This window comes from Scomber japonicus, chromosome 15 (assembly GCF_027409825.1).
Source record: "Scomber japonicus isolate fScoJap1 chromosome 15, fScoJap1.pri, whole genome shotgun sequence".
NCBI classification, from domain to species: domain Eukaryota; kingdom Metazoa; phylum Chordata; class Actinopteri; order Scombriformes; family Scombridae; genus Scomber; species Scomber japonicus.
The window spans coordinates 30,072,347-30,098,362 of record NC_070592.1 but is presented as its reverse complement, the minus strand read 5'-3'; the positions used below and the strand labels follow the sequence as shown (position 1 = coordinate 30,098,362).

General features: G+C 38.6%; 1 protein-coding gene across 1 annotated transcript in view; it reads right to left on the bottom strand.

The window, feature by feature from the left end:
- The window catches only part of gabbr1b (gamma-aminobutyric acid (GABA) B receptor, 1b), a 105,782-nt gene that overhangs the window by 26,689 nt on the left and 53,077 nt on the right, over window positions 1-26,016 (bottom strand). Inside the window, exons 9-10 of the mRNA XM_053335008.1 lie at window positions 13,737-13,814; window positions 230-380 (exon numbers count right to left, since the gene is read on the bottom strand). Of these exons, the coding sequence (XP_053190983.1) occupies window positions 230-380; window positions 13,737-13,814 (229 nt within the window). The remainder of the gene's footprint in view (window positions 1-229; window positions 381-13,736; window positions 13,815-26,016) is intronic.

Sequence of the window (26,016 nt, the reverse complement as noted above, 5' to 3'; positions counted from 1 at the left end):
AAACACAGTAAATAGGTCATAAATGTATTTCTAAAAAAAGTGATTAGCATAAGCCTACCCCTGCTGGTGTAGAGGTAGAAATACTTTCAGCACACACTACTACTACTACTACAGTCTACAGTTAGCCAGTTAGCTGAGTTAGCCGCTGAGTTAGCCGCCGAGCTGGCAGCTGAGTTAACAGCAGAAAGCTTGATCTCTACAGACATGTAATAAAGGTGAGCCTTTGTACCTGACATTGCTGTTGTAGATGTTGAAGGTGAGGCAAACAATTCCCAGCAGGATGCCCAACCCAGCAAAGACAGACACTGACACAAAGAGTTTTTGGGACAGGTAGCGAAACTCCTCTATGACCACTGTCTGGTCTGCAGGTGGTCCAGAGCCTGGAAAACACAGAGGTGGATGAAGAGACTGAGTACGATAACTGAGTAAGAGAGTGAAGGAAAACTTGGAAGTTATTCATTCATTTTCTCTTAGCCTCTCTGGAGGGTTTGGGGAGGGGGGTGGCGGGTGTCTTGGTGTCCTTGGGCGAGAGGCGGGGGTACACCTAGGTCAGGTCACCAGTCCATCACAGAGCTAACATAGATTAGACATACAACCATTCACACCTACAGGTGATGTTGGCCAGTGGGAGGAAGCTGGACAGAGAGAACATGCAAACTCCATACAGTAGGGCTGGGGCGGGTTCCAACCCACAATCTGCTTGCTGTGAGGCGACAGTGAGGCTAACCACTGCACCACTTATAAGTTAGTAGAGCAGAAAAGACACATGCATTACCAATGTTGCTCTGACTACTGGGCTAACTATCAGCACATTGTCCAGTCAGGCTTCAGCCCCCAGTGTCCCATTAATGATAGTGGTGAATCATACACAGTCACTGAGTTTGTGGCTCCATTACCAAGGTTCATTTCACATTCAGATCACAATCAGCACTAACGGAGGCAGAGGACCAGCTCAGCACTGAGAAAAGCAACCAACGCTTTTTACTTCTTGGTTCATTTCATACATCAACTTCTACTTTTATGAACCAGTCTTCGATTTTACAAAGCACATGGCTCAGTCAAATTATGAGATCATACAAACCTGAAAAGGGCAGGCTGATGTTTTGCCGTTACGTGTAAAATTAAAGTATACACTGGTCAGCTCAATGTCTATTTACAGATTTATTCATTTTGAAAAAATATTCAAGAACTGTCAGATATTAAAGTACCTGCATGAAAGGCACAAGGCAGCTATTTCTACAATTAAAGAGGATTATGAGTCACTGCTTTAAGCAGAGCAGGATCTTATAAACAAAAGTACAGAAAATACTCCCAAAGACAATGGGTCTCATGCAATATTCTTTCTTTTAAGTTGAAGTTTTTTCTTAAATTTGTTCTTAAGAAAGGTCTAAAGAAAAGTCTACATCAGATTCATGATGTGTTCTTAAACCATAGAATTGTTCACACATTTTCTTAAAATGATGAAACCCATCCTCCTTGTAAATTGAAAATGTGTGGTAGATGATCCTAACAAGTGTACTGTAGGTAAACACCACAACAATTACCATACAAGGGAAAGACATTGCAAGGCAGTGTGAACACAGTAATTTGACAAGAAGTGAAGAATGCCCAAACAAAAGTCTCAAAAGGGTGGAGCACTGGACCCCAGACATAGAAAACCCTCAATAGTTCTGAAGTGAGGTACTACATGAAGTGAACAGAAAATTAGCTGCTATATGTAGAAGTGTCAGTAATGGATACAAAACATAAAAACATGCATGGCATGCTATTACTCATTCAGTGAACACTGTATCTGGAGAAGGGAATGTAGCTGATGAAGTAAACAGATGACTTGATTCATTTTAAATGTAAGGCCAAAGAAACATTGGCAGTCAAGAGAGACACTGACAACTGGAGAGGTTTTTGGAGCTGGACCAGTACAAACAGTAGAGGCCATTACGGAACATTTGGACACAGACCTGGGCCCTGTGTCACTGGTCATCTCTTAGCCAAAATCAGAAGGTAAACTGGGTTTTTAGAATTTATCAAATTTGACCATACATTTGATCTAAAAGCTGTAGCTGCAAAACTTGGAGCATATGACACATTTAACATGTAAACATCAGTGTGTAAAACCTAAAGGCATCATTAGGTCATTTCAGTGTAACTTCTGCTGGTGTTACCACAGGAGACAGAAATAGTGAAGAGTTTACTTTCTGACATAGTTAAACTCATTAGGTGTCTTGGAGAGATGGATACATTTACACCCTTTCAACATTTGGCTGGATGAGTCTCAAACCACCTCCTGAGGAATCAGATTTTCTTGTCTCTAACGCTTCTTGGATGCAAGATATATCTTAGCTACTCTTTTTTTTCTGATATTGCGCAGCAATCTGATCTAAGATCATGCTGTGGCAAAATGTAAAGGATTCTGGGGTGGAAATGGGGTTTATGTATCTTAAACTGCAGCAGCAGTGTTTTCAAGTGAGTAGTGCAGCAGCTTTGCTTAAATACACTGCCATATTGTACAGGTTGCACTGGATACAATATTTCATGCAATGAGAAGAGTAGCAGTGGATTAGAGCCAGTGGTGGACAGTAACAAAGTAAATTTACTTGAGTACTGTACTTAAGTACAGTTTTTGAGTATCTGTACTTTACTTGAGTATTATTTTTGGGAGATACTTTTACTTTCACTCCACTACATTTGAAGGACAAATATTGTACTTTTTACTCCACTACATTTCTATTGATGCTTTCGTTATTCGCTACTGTTGAGCTTACGTCAGCTGATAAATAAACTGTTTCTGCTGATTTGCGTTTGGTTTGTCTTTGTCATATTGCCGTACCTGTACTATATCATGCCATACGAAGAAATGGAGGAAGAAACTGGAGAAACTCCCACCGAGCACCCGTGGCCTTATCTCAAACCCATGTTTGAGATTTTTGTCACAAAAACTGATTTGTTTCAGTTTAAATGTTTGTTGTGCTTACCGCAAACAAATTATATCACGGCCTACAATGTTTTTTATACAATTCATATCAAAGAGTCCAAGGTAGGGGTTAGGTGTGTTGAAATGTAACTGTGTTCTGAGGCTTCTTGACTTTATGTGTTTATTTTTGAGTTATAAACATGTCTGTAGCAAAATCACATCAGTGTATTATATAATGACAATAAAACTACTTTCCTGTATTTTTAAAATACTTTTACTTACTAAGTAATTTTTTAAGCAAATACTTTAGTACTTTTACTTAAGTAATATTTTGACTAAGCTACTTACTTACTTGTATTGGAGTAATATTTGACAAGGAGTATCTGTACTTTTACTCAAGTAGTGAAGTTGTGTACTCTGTCCACCTCTGATTAATCCATCTCTGTGAACTAACATGCAGACTTCACTTTATTCTTAATGAAAAACATTCATGTCACACTCGGCATATATGATGAAAACAACCCGCCCCTCAGTGCACAGTGATCAATTCATCAATTAGCCTGCATGTCACACTATTACAAATATGAAGGCAGTCAGTATATGCAGGAGTTAATTGCACAGTACAAATGCACTCAATATATCAGTATATCCACCAGATAAAATGTTTTTCATAAAATAATCTGATTACAAGAACCGCTCGATCAATTTAAATATTATTAGAAAGAATAAAAGATAAAGCACAATAAATCTCTGACAGCTTCCACCTATAAATTATTTGTTTCAACCACAAAATAGTTTGTCTTATATTTTTCAGACATGTAAACCATGTTTTCTTTCTGGATCAAATACAGGGCACTCATGACCAGATTGTCATTTGGTATTAAATGTGCTTGTGTGTGAACATATAATGCAGAAAATGATGCTAATTTAGACATGGTGTCGTTACGTAGTTTGTCGAACAGCTTCGACTTCATTGTTCACAATAGTGTCAGCTCTGTAGGCAGCATATGAGGGACGGAGCTAACATGACAGATCACGGTAGTGTGGACTGGAGTCTCCACAGTTAGTTGTCAATGACCCTCACTATTGGGCACCCTACAATGTAGGAGTGAAAGGGAGTGTGTTTGGTTAATAATAATAATAATAGTTAATAATTATCCTAAATAATTATTAGTTATTAAGAAATCAAAGAATTATCAATTGTAGTTATTAATAAACAAACAGTTAAATTGATCTCAATCGATCATAAAAATGAGCCAGGTGAAGGAGTAGAGTTTGAGTTCTGATTATTTTCATCAGCCACTTATCATAATAACAGATACAGTGCCTCCAGGAAGTATTCACACCCCTTCACTTCCCCCACATGTTGTTATGTTACAGGTTACAGCCTTATTCCAAAATGGATTCAATTCCTTTTTTTTCTCATCAATGTACACACAATACCCCATAATGAAAAAAGTGAAAAAAGATTTTTAGAAATGTGTGCAAGTTTATTAAAAATAAAAAATTTAAATATTGCATGTATATAAACATTGCAGGAGTCTCACCATGTGCACCTTGACTGAAATGTTTAACATTCAATATTCCCAAATTATTCTAAACTGTTAAATCTCTTTCATCACTCACCACAGTAAAGGATCTTTGCTCTGTCCCTGCATCCTGTTCCTGTCTGTGGCTCACTCTCATGCTCCTAGATGTCAGGAGAGGAGGTGCACTGATCATTATTTAGTGAGCAGTATCTATTCTTTCATGTTTATAATCAGAACAAATGATACTGAATATAAATAGTGAATGTAAATAAACTGACTGTGAAGTACCAGTCCAGGTACGAGCAGCAGGTCAAAGATTACTCCTCAAAAAGTAAAATATTTGTGAGTTTTATGAGCCAGTTTATAAATGAATCAGCCAGGCTTTTATTAGTCAGCTACTGTCCATCAGACACTCAGCTGTAGTTATCTGAAGTGAACTGATTACTACCAGTGATGACTTTACTCTTCTTTATGTCCAAACATCAAACCAAGAGACTATTAGCCAAAATCAGATCAGTCCTCTCTACAGTATCAACTAAATAAAAACTAACCACCTCCTCATCTTTTCACTATTTTAATAACGTTGCAGTAGCACTTCTTAACAGTCAGCTAACTGAACAGTCTGTGTGTAGAGACTTTGTCACAGAAACATAAAGGTGACAAAATACTAATATTTAGTTTCAGTAAGTTAACAATATCCTGAACATGTAGTTACTTGTGACAGTGTTTGACCCACCTCTGTGCATCAACCGAGCGTCAGCAGCACTGTGTGTGTGTGTGTGTGTGTGTGTGTGTGTGTGTGTGTGTGTGTGTGTCGGTCTCAGTGAAAACATTGAGTTTTCTCTCAATAAACAAGTGGAACGGATTCAATAATGAAGCACTGACACAGCGCTCTGAAAACAGCACTGAGTGGGTAGACTGATGTATTGACATGGTAAAAGTGGGGGGGTCTTGGGTCGCTGATTGGGGGGGACCCTCCCACTTCCGGCGCCTATGGTTCCTAGTATTTTGCCCCTCTCATGTAGGCCTGTGGTAATGGAGTCATCATTACCCACTATGACCTCAGTAATAAACATAAAGTAGAATTATCACCTTTTTTGACAATGTTAACAAAAATGTATAAACTTCATAAATGTAGAATATATAGCAGAGCTGTTTTATTGGATTGAATTAGATTACACAGGTGGACCTATTGAAGTGGCCAATATGAGTATGAGAGCATGAGAGAAAAAAGTTTACTGTTTCATATTTTTATTATCGTTTATCGTCAAATCATAAACTATTTTGTTTTTCATCATTTGGAGTCTTTTTTCATGTGGATTATGTTGTTAACTTTGTGAGTTAAATTCTCTCCACCTGTCTGTGTCTGCTGCACGAAGGACTCAGCTCCGCCCCGCTGAATAAAAAAGCCGGTAAACCAGACCAGTGTTGGGTTAAGGTTAGGTCAAAGTCTGTTCCCCTACGAATAATGTACGGGGGAACAGACTTCAGCATAACACCAGCGTGTTATGTAAAACATAGGTGGAAACTTTCAAAGTTATTGGTTGCATTTGAAGGTGGGTGTTTTACACTAAATCACAGTAAAAAAAAAAAAGAAAAGAAAGAAAGATATCATTGCAGCCATGGTCTCGACTGGTCTTGAAAAAAAATCCAGTGTTCGGCTCATCCGAGACCGAGTCAAGGCCAAGTAAAAATGCGGTTGATTCCGAGACAAGACCAATACCTTAAAAATGTGGTCTTGAGACCAAGACTAATCTCGAGTACTACAACACTACTATAGGGAAAAGCAGACAATAAAATAACATTACTAAAAACTAAAATATCAGTATATTTGAAAGAAAACTTATTTCATGATACAGTGCCAATCATACTGTAGAATCAGACACAACAGCATGGAGGAAGGCTTGGATAACATTCAAGATCCCCAGAAAAATCTCCTGCTAACTACATATCCTCATCACAGTGATTTGAAAATCCCTAAATCCTTATCAAAAATGTTGATTTATGGCACATGTTTATGTAAAAACCTATTAGCCAATTGCTATCTGCCTCAAAATTCAGGATTGGCATGGGCTGTAATGACCTCATCAGTTTTGACTAGAAATATGATACTGAATTACTGTAGTGGCAGGAAACGGAAAACAAATGTTGATATAGAATAAATCTTGAACTTATTCAATTAAATGAGGATGACACATACAAAATAAAATGAGCAACTAAAATAAGAGAAAGAGCAATTTTGATGAGATGGTTGAGGAAAAAAATAGGCAATGTACTGTAGGCAGTGTTCTGTAACTCAGCTGACCTCTGTTGAATTTAAAACTCCACCACTGAACTGAGGGAACATTTGGGGATTTGAGTGTGCTACAGGGTGATGTAACCAAATCAGTGCATTTACAACACTGTGTAGCTTCAGCTGTTAACAAGAGTTTTTAAGGTCAATATCGTTTTATTCTGTAGCTCCACTGATGCACCCCCACCCCCCCAACCAATGTTCCCGATCTGTAGAGAGAGAACATAAACACACAATTAATGTGTGTATGTGCAGGAAAATCTTTTTGTGTGGGAGGATTTTACTCAACAGTTTGTAACCCTGCAGTGAAACCTGCCTTAATGAGCTTCCAACCCTCCTACTAGTACTGGAATGCCAACACATTCAATAGAGAATAAAAAATCAATCCTTGAATTTAGACGGCAAATACTAAACAAATCTAAATGAGTAAGTTGCTAGGTGGGACCTCCATGGATTGGACTTGTTTTTTCAGTATGTCTTCGATGCTTGATTGGATTGAAATCTGTGGAAGCATGTGCTTGTGCCAGTTATTAATCAGTTAAGAAAATGCAAAAAATGACAAAATCAGGCAAATACCTTTTCAATTTAAGGTCTGATTGTTCTACTAATGTAGCTCAAATCTATTAAGTGCACACTATGCCACTGGTGGCTGTGTTGGCCTTCAATGCCCTTTCACAGGCCAGCACAAATACTTTCACTTTCCATTAGTGGCGTATTAAATGCGTGTTTAGTCTATGCAGGACAAATGTAGGCTGCACACTTTATAAACATTTAAAATGCTCATTGTCTGGATTCCCATATATTAACAGAATCCTCTCATTGTACAGTTCATGGATTTCTTTTGATGGAAATTAGCCTATTCTATTATTCCTCTAATTTGCATTTGTTGCTCTTTGTTTAACAGTTATGCCCAATAATGAATTCATTAAATAGAATGTGTTGTTGGCATGATAATTCTTTATATTGTAAAGATTGTATGTTCACAGATGCTTTAAGAATAATCATATTGTATTGGGTGTCTGTGCTATTGGAGAAAGCTGCACCCATGCTCCACCCTTCATATCAAAGCAAGTTAGAAGATAACAAATACAAGCAACAATAGTAGGCTAGGCAGCTAGCAAGTAAGATACTTTAAAGTGATCTTATCGATATCTACATTTATCAATCAATACATTTTTATTTATATAGCGCCAAATCACAACAGAGTTATCTCAAGGCACTTTACACATAGAGCAGGTTCTAAACCAAACTCTTCAGGTTTTAACTTGAGACCCAACATTCCCACATGAACAACAGTGGCAAGAAAAAACTCCCTTTTAACAGGAAGAAACGTCAGAACCAGACTCAGAGTGGGAGAACATCTGCCTCGACCGGTTGGAGTAGCATATTTAGATAAAAGAATAGTTAAATAATTGTATTAAACAGAAATATTTGTTTGTTTGTTTTATCCACTGTAAAGCGTCCTTGAGTCTGTGAAAGGCACTATATAAATCACACTTATTATTTATTATTATTAAATATCTAAATTAGAGATAATCAACATGCAAAGCAAAGTGCATTGCCTTACATAACCATGTTGCACAGTGGCTATTCTAACCTGATGTACAACAGTTATTATCTTAAAACGAGACTTGAGACTGAACTCAGACTGGAACTAAAATAATTGAAACTTGACTTGCATAAATTGACTTGTGATGATCTCTGGCCTGCACACAATAAACAATATTACTGTAAAACACAAAGTAACTTGTACTTTTAGTAGTTTATTTATCAAGTACTTCTAATTGAATGGGATTGTCAAATGGCAACTCTTACTTTTATTTGAGTAATTTTACATGCAAGTAATTGTACTTTAACTTTTCAGTATCTACCCACTACTGATGTTCCCTGCTTAACAGTGTTTTTAGAGCATCTGAAGCTTAAGCAGTGACTAAGGACCTCCGGGCGATGATGTGTAAGATCTGACAGTCCTTGCCTGGTTGAATAAGATGTTAATAGCAGCCATGTTACCATTGCAGTAACAAGAGCTTTGTTTGCCTCAGAAAAGTGTTGCTATGGTGCATGCTGGTTTGTATGCAGTTCCTAGTGTCACACGTCAGAGTCTGATGCAGCAGACGACTTTGAGAATCTTACTTCAAAAGATAACTGTTTCCTGTTCATACAGAAGCTATATTTGATTCATGCCATACTCAGAAAAACTGCAGACGGAAGCAATGGCAGAGTAAGAGATCTTTTAAAACAAAAAGATCTTTCATTATCATCAAGCAAAGCAGACGTGGAGGCTTACTGCTGTTTGCATTACAGTAATCTCCACATTAACTAACTACAGTAGGTCAGCTACATCATGCTGTTCACTTATCCAGGGCTGATTCTAGGGTCAGACCTTTAGAGGGGCTCAGCCCCTAATGAGAATTTGACAAACAATGTCCTACAAGTGTTCAGACCTCCTGCTAAGTTACTCATTTCAGGTCTACTATGATGAATAATCATAATGGTTCAGAATAAACAATCACAGATTTCTACAGAAAGGACTTTAAGATAATGAATGAACCCTGAGGGAAACACAATATTAATGACATAAAATAAAACCATTTGAACTTGTAGAATAAGTGTTTGTCCCATTTCTAACAGACAGGCTTGAGCTTCCCTAAAAACTTATCAAACCTCTAAAGTTACATTTGACCATTTGTACTTGATATTATAGACTACATGATGTTACATGTTACATGCTTTTAATGCTGACAAGATCTGTCTGGTTTGGAGATAAATATATCAAATTTTCCTTCAAGACAACACTAACTGATGGACAAACATGTACTGGCAAGGTTGTTTTTTAGGCTGTTACTGTATAATACATGTACCTAATAAATTCAATTCAAATCTGTTAGACAACCATATCTTGTATACAAAGCTGACATGTACTTGTGTACGAGTGGACATTTAGGTGTAATGTGATTTATTCTCAGGGGTCAAGAACTACAGCACATTTCACAGATTTCCCAGAGGATGTTTTTGTGGTGTAGTCATGTATCAGTGTTGTAATTGGATACACTCTCAGACAAATCAAATCATTGGTCTCATACCTGTGAAAAAGTTCAGCCAATGACAATGAAGCATGACAACACCAGATCAACAAATAAAAAAAATGTTTCTTCAAAAAATCATAATGTTGTGTGGATGGATCAGATTTAAACAACATGAACACATATCTGCAGTCAGAGGCAGATGTTGGTGCAAAATGCACTGTGAACTGTGTACAGGACACCAACACACCACACAGATGTGCCAAGCTCATTTCCAGGTCAGAAATAGTCAGAGTGCTGCTTGCATTGGTCAATGTGCTGCCATGAAATAACAGATCTTGGAGTCAGTATGCAAGAATCTTTTTTTAGTCCAGGGGAAAAGAAAAATGTCACAAGAATAAGTACTATCTGGTCTTTAGGTAGTCTGTCTAGAAAACACACTGATCAAATCAATCTTTACCTTGAAACAACATAATGATTACAGTAGGTTATGTCAACCAAAGTGTATGTCACACTTCCATGTTATGTTTCAAGGACACCATGATTTCCTGTTTCCTCCTGCATGTTTTTCCATAAAATGATTCTAACACTGTTTATCATTGTAATGTCATGTCAATAAAGGAAAGAAGCCAGAATTATAACTCAGAAAGGTTAGGCTCTGTGCATATGAGTGGGTGTAAGTGTTTACTGAAGGCAGATAGAGACTATACATGTGCATGTGTGTGTGTGTGTGTGTGTGTGTGTGTGTGTGTGTGTAAGAGAGTGTCCTTTGGGAAAATGTGTTCTCCAACACTAATACCTCTCCCTGCCCTTGATGGTGGAATTGGGACAGTGCGTTACCATGGCAACTGGCACCATAATGGTTACCATGGCAATATGAGAGAGAGAGGCAGTGATGCAGCAGTGGTTGTCAAGGAAACTGAAAGAATGAGGGAGGTGAAGAGGGAAGACTGTGAACAAATACTGAGAAGTGAGACAGGAGGAGGAAAGACATGAGAGAGAAAAAGAAACACAAACAGGCAAGAAATGAACTTTGAGAGGTGGTAGAGAAATGGATTGTATAGAGGGTAAGGGGAAGAGGCGATGTGACCCAGGGCTGTGACTAGTAACCAGTCTACAACCAACTGCTCGTCTCCTTGAGGAAGTCTAATTCTGCCATGTCACTCTTCTTGCTATTTGTGGTGTTTACTGCCAAGAAGAACACTGCTAAGCACCAGCAGCAGGGAGGAAGGAGGACATCTTGCCTAGGGGTGACTGGCTGTCACATAGATGATATTGACTTTTTGTCCACTGCCTGGAAGCATCTGCTGACTTCCACACACAGTCCAGATGGCCCAGACAGTCTCAGTGGAGACAGCATGACCACAGGGTCAAACATCAAAAAGCACAAGAGGTCAACACTTCCTCTAGCCCTCCCTTGGGTCTTGTCATATCAAAGTGAGAGACCACTTGGCTGACCTTGCTGTTAGTTACAGTAGCTTGGTTACAAAAATGCTTTCCTGGCACCCGGCCAGTAACATAACACTGCTTACAGCATTTCCATGACAGCAGAAAAAAACTGACGTCAAACAACTACCAGGGACGTTACAGCTCGGCTCATGTCTTCACAGCTGAGATGTCGGCAGATTAGTTTTCAGAGGATTGGTGGGGACATGTCTTACTGTTATTAAGGGATTAAAGAAAGCAACACTCACTGTAAACCTATGTTAAGAAAGTTTCAAGCCTGTGAAAGCTGACTGACATTGTGTACTGAAGTGAAGAGAAATGAGTGGCTGCACAGAGCACCACTCAATACGCTTTGGAAGATGATTAGCAGTTATTTAAAATTTACATGATTTGAAGGGAGAAAATAAAAGGACTACTGTAAATAGTCATCATGAACAAATCAAGCCCAGTGGAGTAGCTGCACAGTCACTTCTACTCTGCTGTTCCTTTGTTCGGTGGTAAACTACTCTGCATGACATTCCTTGCACATGTTTCACAGTAAATGCTGTCCAGTGGCTAAAAGGGCATAATACCTTTCTTGATAGGCTTTCAATGTAGAACAACTGCAGGAAATCTTCACTGACGCTAATTTAAAAGAACTGCAAAGTACTGTAGTAGTAGCAACTGGAAATATTGAGTGATTGAAAACAGTTTTGTGCTCTCGAAGGAAATGTGAGAGCAGCAGAGTGAAATGGCCTAAATTTATTTGAGACTTGGATATTATTTGATTACAGGTTTTTATATGGAAATTTCATAGCAGAGGTCTCTAGCAGGCGGATCGTGGCCCGGATCTGGATCCAGGTGCATTCCTATCCAGACCCGGACCTGTAACTAATGAAATATTGAGAATTGTTAAAGTTTTTCTGAGCGTTTCTATTTTAACAGGCACAGCTTCTCCAGCTATTATGGTAAAAGTGGCCTTCAGAAACTCACAGACTACTGTGCATAGCCAATCTTCTCATGTGATACTAATCAGCCAATCAAATCAGAGACTCAACTGTCAGTGAGATACACACAGAGGAAAGAGGAGAGACAGACAGGTGGCAGATAAGAGGCAGCATCACAAGGTGTAAATGCAGTTCATATGTGTTGAGATATTTTGTTATTAAGTTATTAGATATGAAATGAAGTTTATGGTTTAAGTTTAAGTTAAGTTTAAAGTAAAAACATATTATTTTCCCCCCCTAAAACTAAGCACTTTATTTAGCCCTTTATTTCGGACAATCAAAAGCTTTCTGTAATGCACTTCATTCTTTATTTATGTATTTATTTATTTGAATCCCACAAGTTCAGTATAAATACTAATAAATGAATTCCATTGTATTTATGTGATAGTCTACAATCTAGCCACTAGACACAGATACTGATGGAACAACAATGCTACGTCAAGCTACTGAAAAACAACACAAACATTATGATGTTCAGGACCTTCACTTGAGGAAATGTACACAAATTGGACCTCAGTGAATTTTAATTAAATATCCCTGTTATATAGTATAACTGTCTTTAATACGAGCCTGTATACATGAAAGTCTTAGTCTCTCTACAGTTGAAGTGAGTAACAGTTTCAGCCACATCTTGAGAAGTTATGGTACATGTGATTTGTAACAAAGGGGTTAAATGGATATTTCATAATCCTGGTAAGGTCCTTACAATAACATCCTTGTTATCAGCTATTGTTTTTACTGTAAACATGTTATTTCTGGAATACAGCCTCCACTCTGTCAGCCAGTCAGTAACCAGTGTGTCACCTTGTTCACTTCTGGAACAGTCACCCTGCTCCTCCCACCTCACTCTGAGCATTAACCAATGCAATCTTCAAACTACAGGAAATCCAATCAGTGGTCTCTGAGACAAGGAAACAAAAAAAAAATCAACTGAAGGTTGATCCTCTGCCACTCTTCTCCTTCTCCTCCTACACTTCAATGACTATTGCATTATTTTTTGTTTTCCACTTCACGTACTTGCACCATCCTCTACAGTTTTAAGAGCATTAGTTAGATCTGCATCTTGTCAGTGTTCAGGGAGGCAGAACTGATATGGATGCTCACACAATTTCATTCCTCAAAGTCAAGGTCATAGGTTCCAATCTCATTACACCACCACCCAGACTGTGTTCCCCTGTTTTGTTTAGACTGTCAACTAGCATCTTGTATTTATTGCACTGCTGTTGTGGATTTGAACTCGTTTTCATGTTTAATTAGTAAATGGAATGAAATCTTTGCTCCCTCACCATGCTTAACCGTACCCCTGTTCACTGTGGAATCACTGGAATATGTGGTGAGCCGTGAAAAGTAAGAGGGAGAGCAGTTAACCTTGTATGTAGAGAGTAGGAGGGAGACAGACAGAGAGAGGGCAATAAAGGAGGAAGGAAAGAGGAATTAGAAGGGGAGGCTGCAGGGTCAAAGAAAACAGGAGATTAGAAGGTAGAAGGAGTGCAACAGACAGTGATAAAGAGAAAAATTAAGGGGCTGTGGAAGATGAATGTTCCTCACCTATCCACTTGTCATTCCCATACCAGGACAGATTGCCTTTAGTGCTGTCGTAGTATCCAATCTTCTTATAACTCCCTCCTGTGAGAGGGAAAGAGAGAGAGGGAGGGGGGGCAGAGAGAAGGTCACACTATCTCTGAAGAATTCTACAGGTAGGGCTGACTATACAACCTCAGTACTTTATTGAAAGATACCAAATACTTACAATTATCAAAACTGGCATAACATGTCTGGTCAGATGTGTAACTATGCTTACTTATTCTTTGTCCAGGCAGCTTTTATTCTTTTTTTAGACTATTTTAGTTCTTACACAATTTAAGGAAAATGTAACATTTGAGAACGTTGGTCTTTTTTGTTAAATATAAAAAAAGGGGGCTTGTTAAAATACGTATTCATAGTTCTCAAAGTAAGTATCCAAAAGTCGAATTTAAGTAGTGAGACAAAAACTTAGCTCATGTCATCATGCCATCAGCACTAGTGTTTCAAACTGTTAAACAATACCCAAACCTGGTGATATACAGTCATGTGAAAAAATTAGGACACCCTATGAAAGCCTGTGAGTTTTTTAACATATTTGGACATATGGATATTTAATATCAATTTTAACAATACTGACACATTCAAGTAATATAACTAAACAATTAAAACTGAAGAAAATACTTTTTAAAACTTTCTGTAAAATGTAATTTTAAAAAAATGCAATTTCTGGTGAGGAATAAATTAGGACACCCCCACATTCATTCCCACTTAAAATGGCTAAAATCACACACAGGTGTATCACATCAAGTGCAAATGATCAGAACATTGTTAATCAGCATTTTGAAGGAGGCTTGCCCTATTTAAACCTCAAACATTTAGTTTGGTGTGCCCCTGACTGTTGAAATGAGAGTGAGCACCATGGTGAGATCGAAAGAACTGTCTGAGGCCTTCAGAAAGAAGATTGTAGCAGCTTATGAGTCTGGTAAGGGATTTAAAAAGATCTCAAAATAATTTGAAATCAGCCATTCCTCTGTCCGGAAAATAATTTACAAGTGGAGGACATTCAAAACAACTGCTAACATGCCCAGGTCTGGCCGTCCAAGCAAGTTCACCTCGAGAGCAGATCGCAAGATGCTTAAAGAAATCACCAACAACCCTAAAATGTCATCACGGGAGTAGGTCCCGTGAGCACACTCTTGCTACTGTTGATGTGAAAGTACATGCCTCTACAATCAGAAAAAGACTACACAAGTTCAATTTTCATGGGAGGTGTGCAAGGAGGAAACCTTTGCTGTCTAAGAAAAACGTGAAGGCCAGACTGAAGTTTGCCAGAGAGAACTTAGACAAAGACCAGGACTTCTGGAATAATGTTCTTTGGACAGATGAGTCTAAAATTGAATTATTTGGACACCAGAACAGATGACAGGTTTGGCGTAAATCAAATACAGCATTCCAGGAAAAGAACCTCATACCAACTGTGAAGCATGGAGGTGGAAGTGTCATGGTTTGGGGATGCTTTGCTGTAGCAAAACGTGGCTGACTCACCATCATAGAATCCACTATGAATTCTACTGTGTATCAGAGGGTGCTTGAGGAACATGTGAGACCATCTGTAAAAAAATTAAAGCTGAAGCGGAACTGGACCCTGCAACATGACAATGACCCAAAACATACCAGTAAATCCACCAAGGACTGGCTGAAAAGTAAGAAATGGAGAGTCCTGGAATGGCCGAGTCAAAGCCCAGATCTTAATCCCATTGAGATGCTGTGGGGTGACTTGAAACGGGCTGGGCATGCAAGAAACCCCTCAAACATCTCATAGCTGAAAGAATTCTGTGTTGAGGAGTGGGGCAAAATTTCCTCAGACCGATGTCAGAGACTGGTAGATGGCTACAAGAAGCGTCTCATTGAAGTTATTTCAGCCAAAGGGGGTAACACTAGCTATTAGGGGGTAGGGTGTCCTAACTTCCGTCCTAACTCCTCCAATTAGAATACATATTTTTGTTATCTTTTGTTTAATGAATAAAACAAGGTTATTTATTGTTGTTTATCCGCAATTGAATAACTTTCTTTTCCAGAGATAAATATCAACGAGATTAGACATTGATATGTGAACATTTCTTAATAAAGAACGGAATGTTTAACAGGGTGTCCTAATTTTTTCACATGACTGTATGTATCATAGAATTCAATACAATATTTAATCAGTCAAATTTGATATAAATGAATCATTCTCTTCCCAACAGTGAGATGAGTAGATGCATATTAATCTCATGTTTAGCCTAGTTTAGCATGAGAACACAAAGCAAGAGGAAACAGCTAGCTTGACTGTCTGAAGTTCAAAAATACAACTAGTAGGACCTCTAAAGGTCACTGATTAACAAGTTATATCTCAGTTTTTTAATCTGTATACAAACAGAAATGTATAAATAATGTTGTGTGTGTGTGTGTGTGTGTGTGTGTGTGTGTGTGTGTGTGTGTGTGTGTGTGTGTGTGTGTGTGTGTGTGTGTGTGTGTGTGTGTGTGTGTGTGTGTGTGTGTGTGTGTGTGTGTGTGTGTGTGTGTGTGTGTGTGTGTGTGTGTGTGTGTGTGTGTGTGTGTGTGTGTGTGTTTGCCAGATACAGTCAGTATGCACACATTTTGGTGTCTATAAAGGCACCAGACCTGACAAACTGATGCCCTGCGTCCTTGTCATTCCGCTTCATGAACCAATACACTTTATGAGATATTTCATTAATGAAATCCAGGCCAGAGAAATCCCCACAAGCCTCTTTTAGGGGAGGAAAAAACCACCCATATGAGAAACAGGCCCGTCATCAGCTGTAGCACATTCCTGTGGCTTGCTGTAATAACACTTTACTATCCCAGTGCAGTGGCACAGAGGCAAAGCCCAGGGGCATCCACCACCACCCACTGGACTACACTCCTAATTGTCAAGTAATAATTAAGCAGTCAACTACAGTGCCCCACTTAGATGCACTTATTATGCTCTACAGCAAAGGCTGAGGCATAAAAACTACTATACTACTACTACTACTTTCTTAGTAAGCCACACATTCAGTAAGTGCTCATTACAGGGTGAACATCACAGGTGCTATATTTCTAACACTAACAAAAAGCCTGCCTTGTATTTCCTCTGGCACCACTCAGGTGGCTGAGTGGCACAGAGCATCAAGTGAATTCAATGTAGAAACAGCTGCTTTTCTATAAATGACATCTCCATTATCTAAAACGAATAAAAATAGTGATTCGAAAATGATTGTTCTCAATTTACCAATACGTAGATGTGTTAATGTGATGCTTAAAGTTGAGATTATTGTCTAGCTAGATGCTAAGGTATTTATACTGGGGCACTTTCTCTATGCATGTGCCATTAGCAGAGATAATATTACTGGATTCAGTGTAAGTATTCTTAGTGGACAGCATCCATTTCATTTTGTATAGCTGTATAGCTAACTTATTTCTATGTAATTGAAGTTGAAGTGAATCAAATGCAGATTGCAGATGTTCACTGGTTGACTGAGGAGTTGAAGTTCCATATAAAACTGTGTCAACTGGGGTTGAGCATAGCTCAGTGGGTAGTGCACCCGCCCCATGTGTATAGAGGCTACAGTCCTCGCTGCAGGCAACCCGGTTCGAATCCCGCACCGAGTGGTCTTATCCTGCATGTCATTCCCCCCTCTCTGTCTCTCTGTACAATAAAGGCAAAAAGCCCAAAAAATCATCTGCATAAAGTTGGAATTTGTAAGATTCAGAAGATGGGACGGTATCATTTATGTGAACTAAGAACAATATTGGACCTAACACCAAACCTTGTGGAACACCTTTTGAAATATTTAGGATATCAGTATTAGGATATCAGACATCATCCATTGTAACATGCTGTAATCTGTTAGAGAGGTGGTTTTCAAACTGTAGACAACTGACAGGATCAAAACCAATACAGGAAAGTCGAAGTACTGAATACTGATCAACAGCATCAAATGCCTTTAACAGGTCTACAAACAGAGCAGCACAAGTCCTTTTGCATTTATGGTGCTATGCATAGACCTAAAAGGGGGTGAGTACAGAGAACAAAGAGAGATCAAATCTGAGCTGATTATTAACCAGTGTTTCCAGTATTTTAGTAAGGCAACATGGTTTGGCAATAAGGCGCTATTTATTTACTTTACATTCATAACCACATTTATGTAGGGGGAAGGACAGATGCTGTTTTCCAGGCTATGTGGATTATTCCAGTTGAGATAGTCAGATTTTCATTCAGTTTAAGAAAATAAGAATTTATCTGCTCCAGTTGATTTTCTTGTATCAATAGTAGGAAAAGCATCAGTAACTTCCTAAGTAAGACCGTGTAAAGTAAGAATAAATATGTGTTCTGAGTTTGACATACCAAAGAAAAGTGTGTTGTTAACCACCCTGCCAAATTTGAATGATTAAAAAAATCACCAAATATATGAAATTAGGCTTCAAAGTTGTGTAAAACTCAGTCTCTTTCTCTGCTACCAAATGCTGTGGGAGTGCCCGCCGAGTCTGCTGAAACCCCGCCCCCTACCAAGTGTCACCTGTCAATCAAAGTCACCACTTCTAACTCAGCTAACTGGCTAACTGTAGACTGTAGTAGTAGTAGTGTGTGCTGAATGCATTTATACCTCTACAGCAGCAGGGACGGGTTTATGCTAATCACTAAATCCTGAACACAGAAATGTTGAAACACAGTTTGTGAAGTCTAGCTCCACAATTCAAATCTAAATGGTTGAAATGCTTTTTACACCTTTTTTAGAAATACATTTATGACCTATTTAATGTGTTTAGAAGAAAATGTTTACACAGTCTTTAAGACTAAAGACAAATATTACCTCGCAGTTCAGCTAAATGGACTGTACTTATATAACACTTTCTAGTAATTATGACCTCTCAAAGCGCTTTTACATTACATCTCATTCACCCATTCACACACATTCATCCACTGATGGCAGGGGCTACCACACAGGGTACCTACCTGCTCATCAGGGGGAAGCTAACCATTCATTCTCATTCACACACCAATCTGACTGGTTACAACAGTACTGACCTGGCAATGTAGTTTTGTGTTTATAATTGTGGTATTTATTCAGTTTGGAAAATCCCACAATCTCTAGAAAGCATTCGCTCCAGTAGGCCGGTTGACTTCACAGGGACTAGAAATTGTTTCTGTTGCTTGGTCATTATAAAGCGTCTTGGTCGTCTGCATCACTGTCGTACCAACGACAGTAAAGCATACCCTCATGTGTAATATTGCTTCATTTAATGAAGCAGCTATTTATAATTTTTATTATCTAATTTTCTATTTTTCAAGTATAATTGTGACTCCTCTTCTGCATTATTTGGTACAAAGGGGTTCTTGAATTTCTTGCCAAACTGGCTTGAACTACAAAAACAATAGAGCCTGTTCAGCATGACTCCAACAGCCCTCCACAGAAGATCTGGGTTCTGACATGAGACTGCAAGAAATACACAGCTGTAACTGATAGCAGTAATGATTCAGTGTTCTCATTAAATCATGTAAGTGAAAAAGTACAGACAACACCAGGATTCTGGAACTGGAACACCTTGAAGTCCAGCCATCATTAGTGGTGTTAGTTACACCTGCGTGTAGTACTTTCACTACTGGTTAGTGGGACACTTGGGAAAAAAAGAGGCTGGGGACAAGGACGTCTGTGTACAGCCTTTACAGGACAACAGCTAACATAATGCTAGACTAATACTGCAGAAAAGAGGACAAATATGATCATACATTAGTTTGACAAATACTGATTTGCCATTCTTGGATTTTATAATTAATCTTGGTCTACACGTGCTACAGGCCAGGTATGGCTCATTAACTAACAGGAAGATTAAAATTTTGTAGAACACACCTGGTTGTTTCAGACACTTATCGAACCTGAGAAAATACAATTCTGAGGAAAATCTGAATCATATTTGACATAACACAGAATACTGCAGCTCTGTTTACTCCAGCAGAAACTCTGTGCCTTATGGCCAAAATACACTGGGCACAGATGCAGCATGGCCACAGCAGAGCACGTCTGTCATAACCTATATAGACTATACTATAGAAGTTGTGCACAGCTGAGTGGGTGTTGCACAGTTCATCTCTATTTTTTATGCAGTGAAGAGAGTTTGGGGAGGTGGTTAGGTAAAGAGAGAATTTTAGGAAAAATAATACAAACATTTTCTTGCATTGAATCAAATGAGCCCATGTAATGTTGAAGGATTGTTAATACCAGAGCACACAGTGCCAGCCACAGCTGCATTGCAATCAGACTGAAATGTGGTTTTGTTCTGTCCTCTACATGGTAGAGGACAGAACTCCATCAAGAGTGTTTCAGAAGTGCAGCATCCTAGAAGAGAGCCACCTCTCTACCTGGAGAGGAAGCCAGGACAGTCATTACAGCAGTGGTGGTCATCGGTAATGTCATATTAAATCGTGTGATTTTCCACTTCTAAGATGAACCTCTCATCATCAATGGTGAAGAAAAATATCCTCTGACTGGTTGACTTCTAGCCCAATTAATAAATTAGCATTTCCTTTTAGCTAGTTTTTAGGAACAAACCACACCACACACAGGGGCAGCTGTGGCCAAAATCAGCTTCTGTTTCTTCTCCATTATTCAACATTTTACTTCTTGTAAATTTCACAAGGAGCAGGATGGGAAACAATCTTAAAAGGAATCTATTTGCAGTCTTGTAAATAGTGACCCTGAAAGATCCCCAGTCTTTGCAAAATCTTAGTCTGTGACTAAAAAGTCCATTCAAAAGTCTTCTAGTGTGTGGTAGGCATTAGTTGAAGATTATATAAAATTTCAGTTGACTAAGATTTTCTTTGGTTAACAACAGCCCTGGTTGGCTTTGTGAACGTTGCGGCCAGTGTCTGTAATCCAGCAAAGAGGGAACATACTTCATTCTGTAATACCACTGCTCAGTCCCTCCAGGAATTCGCGATGTCGCGATCGCAACAATTAACGCAAATTCAACCAATCCACGCGATTATGTGCGGGCCTTGCAATTTTGTCCAATCACCACAACTTTTCCGCAAATTGGAGGAGTGAGGTCGGCAAAAAATACCGTCTGCCGCGACGGTAAACTCAACTAATTCTGTGTGTCTGTATCTGTGTGTCTGTGTTGTGTGCATGTGTCTGTGAGGGAGATCAATATTGTGTGTGTCTCTGTCTGTGTATGTGTATGTGTTGTGTGTGCATGTGTTTGTGAGGGAGATCAATATTGTGTGTGTCTCTGTCTGTGTATGTGTATGTGTTGTGTGTGCATGTGTTTGTGAGGGAGATCAATATTGTGTGTGTCTCTGTCTGCTTTGTTTTGAATCTCCATGGCAACGGGAGAGAGCTGAAGCTTGATAGTGCCGTTTTTCCACAATCTCTTCAGATCAAACCTGACGCCATGTCCTAACACAGTTGGGTGTCACTCCGAATCAACATTATGGTTGTGCTCAATCAATAATAACCTACACGGATGTGTTTCATAGCTTAGTGACGCTAAAGTTAAATTGTGATCAGAAGATTAATTCACCTCTCGATCTGTGAGAGTCATCAGCTATAAATATCATTATATGCTCTGCGCTTCTTCAATTTAAACATATACGTTTTGTTGAAATATCATTGTTACCTACAATATATGATCTATTACTTCAATTTAAACTTTTTTCAAGTGATCAAAGATCAGTTCACTAAAATGTAAGTTCTCAGATAGCAGATATTACAGTTTTGACCATGTTTGGCATGTGTGCACATTTGTGTGTGTTTGTATTTGTGCGCAGGGCGTTCAATAAAGAACGAAAATCAATCTTACAGTGTATTTGTTGTTGTTTGGTATTCAATTAATCTTTCATGAAATTGTATCATAATCTTTACTGTGAATCCAGTGCAAATCCTTGTCCATCTGTGGCTTACAGTGTCACAAATGAGTTCTCATCGGTAGGTTCCATGGCAATACGTTCACTGGCTTTATTTTTTTGCTCCTCGGGTCGGGTCGGGTTCGGGTCATGATCAGCGCATTTTTGCGGGTCGGATGAGGCGGGTTGGATCTCCTGGCGGGTCGGGTTGGGGCGGGTGTTAAAAAAAGCCGACCCGTGCATCACTGGTCTCTGTCTGTGTATGTGTGTCTGTGCTGTGTGTGCATGTGTCTGTGAGAGAGATAAATATTGTCAAATAAAATGTTAAACGGTGTGAAAACTGTCTTCGAAATATGAAGTTGAATGTGTAATGAGATCAGAGATGGTGTGTGTGCAATTTTCACTGTCTCCCGCAATTTAATTGCAACAAAAGTGCTTAAAACATCGCATTTACCGCAATTTTTTAAAATGCTGCCGCAAAATCAGGCATTTTAGGCCGCAACAATCAAAAAAAAATCCCGCGAAATCCTGGAGGGACTGACTGCTCTGTTACAAATGTTTCTGTAGTTCTAACAACTCCAACAGAGTCTCTTGTGTCATGTCAGTTTCAGATGTCGCTTTCTCCCAGTTAGACTGAAGAGTACGGTTTAGACCTGCTCTATGTGTAAAGTCTCTTGAGATGACTTTTGTTGTGATTTGGCGCTATATAAATAAAGATTTATATAAATTCATATAAACTCATATATCAATAATTGAAGCTGATCAATTTAATATTTTTAACTACAACTTTCAGTATTTGGATCAAGCAGCTTGTGTAAAATAAGATGTAGTTTAGTAGTCTATAGTAGTTATCTAAATATGTCAGGAGTTAAAGTTAAAGACTGTGTAAAGTGAAATCAGACATTTTCTTCAAAACACATAAAATAGGTCATAAATTTTGTCACAGCCTGTTCTGCTCTTCTACTGCTGCTGGTAACTTTCCATTCACCACACCCCTGCTCTACTCCTGCTAATCAGCCACACCCACCTCATCAGTTAACTCTGTTCACCTGGGTTAGGGTTAGGGTTAGGGCTCCTCCTCCTCCTCCTCCTCCTCCTCCTCCTCCTCCTCCTCCCCCTGTGTCTTCCCTGGTAAATGCACCAGCCTTCTGTCCCTGACCTTGAGTATTCAGTTACCTTGCGGACTAAAATAAAGATCATTTAAAACTGCTCACTGGTGTTCTGTGCTGCAACTGGGTTTTTTAAAGACCATGTAAAGTGAATTCAAACATTTTCTTCTAAACACATTAAATAGGTCATGAATGTATTTCTAAAAAAGGTGTAAAAAGCATTTCAACCATTTAGATTTGAATTGTGGAGCTAGGCTTCACAAACTGTGTTTCAAGATTCCTGTGTTCAGGATTTAGTGGGCGGGTCTGAAAATCATAAACCCGCCCCTGCTGCTGTAGAGGTACAAATACATTCAGCACACACTACTACTACTACTAATACTACTACTACAGTTAGCCAGTTAGCTGAGCTAGCCGCTGAGTTAGCAGCAGAAAAGCTCTCAGACGTAGTGTCCATGTTTCTGGTAGAGGTGGTGACTTTGACAGGTGAAGCATAATTTCATCTGATTATTTTTTTTTAATCATTCAAATTTGGCAGGGTGGTTAACACACTTTTCTGAGGTATGTCACACTCAGAACACATTTATTCTTACTTTACATGGACATTTAAGTATCTGACAGGACTCAGCATAAATACATTTTGAAGAAGTACTTGGATCAAGATAGAGGCCAAAAACGTTTGATCAGGACATCCCTGCTTGTGAAATATAACATTTTACGGTCGTAGTTCTGTATTGTCAAAAACTCATTAGTTATGTTATTTAATATAAGGCTGCATTGTGCATTCATTATATACTCCAGGTTTGCTTACATGCTGTTATTCACTTCATGGACTGTGTGAGGAAGAGAAGTTTGGCACTTTAAATGCAGTATCACACAACTGTTCAGTGTTGTAAAGAATTACAGAGAGATGATTAGCCTTTTATCCTCTGCCATGCTACCTTCAATATCAACAAATACTCAGTTTTATTCTCCATGTAGCCCCTGGAGCTCTGAGACATATTTATATTTCCCAGGATTTGCTAGTTGGCTACAGTGATACTTGCTATGCTGTTACAGAGCCTGCCTCCACACATACATACTGCAAAACATGACAGTGTCTTGCACTATACTAACTCGTCCATTTCGAAGTCTTACAACAAGTGCTTACTACTACAAACTGTGGACCTCCAGACTACACAGAGCCAATTAATGCTTATGATTAGAAAACGACAAGAGGCTTGAATGAGCATTTTCATTTCCATGTTTTTTTCCACTTAGCATAGACTCAACCAAAGAACTACTCTGGGCCAACATGCTTCTAATTACCATCAAACAAACTGCAGCTCATCACTGACCCTCATCTTTTGGGATGATGGAGGCCAGTATAGAAAAAAAAACAAGGTTAATTTTTAGTCAGTCCCAAGAACACAATCAGCCTCCAATAGTAACAGATCTTGAGAAACACAAAGGATAGACAGACACTCCCACCACTATAGATAACACACTACCATTGCAATGTGATCACTCAGTCAGGTCTATCCTATTTAAAAATTAAAAATTGTGATGCAACTGTTCAACATGAAAACTAGAAAGCATGTATGTTGGTTCAGAGTAATCATTACATTTTTGCAGAGGACACGTTTAAAGAGTGAGTTAACAATAAATCACTTAGGTTAATAAATGTATAGTCACTTCATTATGCGATGGTACTTTAACAAAGATGAAATCAAGTAATACTGCCATGTACGGAGCCCGTAAAGGGACATGGGGAAAAGAAACAAAATTAAACGTGAGCACGAGAAACTTTTCGTGAAATAACATATTTGCATTTTTATTTTGTATTTTGCGCACTGGGTTAAAACACCCCATACTGCATATTCATTATGACAAACATACTAAACAGACAGCACATATTATCTTGTACAGTTTGCTAAAGTATACCATTCTCTTGGCCCATACGCCAAACTTTTTATCTAACTTCTCAGAGTTTTTATCAAATTTAGTCCTTAGTACTGATATTAATTATAGTAGGTGACTTTAACATTCATGTGGATGTTGATAATGATAAATTTAGCACTGCATGTATCTCATTATTAGATTCAATTGGCTTCTCTCAAAATGTGAATGAACCCACTCACTGTTATAACCACACCCTCCACCTTGTTCTGAAATATGGTATTGAAGTTGAACATTTACAGTAATAGTTTTCCCTCATAATCCTTCTTTATCAGACCATTATTTAATAATGTTTGAATTTGTATTGTGTGAGTTTCTTTAACAATAACATTTTAACTATTAGGGACAAAATTAATTACCTCGTGCCCTCAATAAGCACTGATATATCCTCTAACACAGGACACTGTCACTGTTAAACCTTGTATATATATTTAGACTGTTTTTCTCCAGTCGACCTTATAGAAGTAACTTCAATGATAACTTCTTCCAAACCATCAACCTGACTCGATTCCAACTAGGCTGCTTTCCCTCAGTTAGCACTTCCTTATTAGATATGATCAATCTGTCTTTAGTGACAGGATATGAACCACAGTCCTTTAAGGTAGCTGTAATTAAACCACTTCTTAAAAAGCCTGCTCTTGATTCAGAGGTTCTAGCCAACTACAGACCTATATCTAACCTCCCCTTTCTCTCTAAGATCCTTGAGAAAGCAGTCGGCAATCAGCTGTGTAACTTTCTACATAGTAACAGGATTTTCAGTCTGGATTTAGAGCTCGTCATAGCACAGAGACCGCACTAGTAAAAGTGACAAATGACCTTTTAACTTCAGCAGATAATGGACTTCTCTCTGCCTTTGTTCTGTTAGATCTTAGTGCTACCTTCGACAAATCCTGTTACAGAGACTTGAACATTTAATTGGCATCAAATGAACTGCATAACTGGTTTAAGTCCCATTTATCAGATAGATTTCAGTTTGTAAATGTTAATGATAAATCCTCCATGCAAACAAAAGTTAGACACGGTGTTCCTCAGGGTTCAGTGCTTGGACCAATACTATTCTCCTTATATATGCTTCCTTTAGGAAACATTATCCGGAATCACTCAATAAATGTTCATTGTTATGCAGATGATACTCAATTATATCTATCAATAAAGCCAGATGAAAGCAACCAGTTAACCAAACTACAAACATGGATGACCTGCAACTTCCTGTTATTAAACTCTGAAGTTATTAAAAACTGAAGTTATTGTGCTTGGCCCTAAACACCTTAGAAATTCATTATCAAATGACATAACTACTCTGGATGGCATTACTCTGGCCTCCAGCACCACTGTAAGGAACCTAGGAGTTATATTTGATCAGGATCTGTCC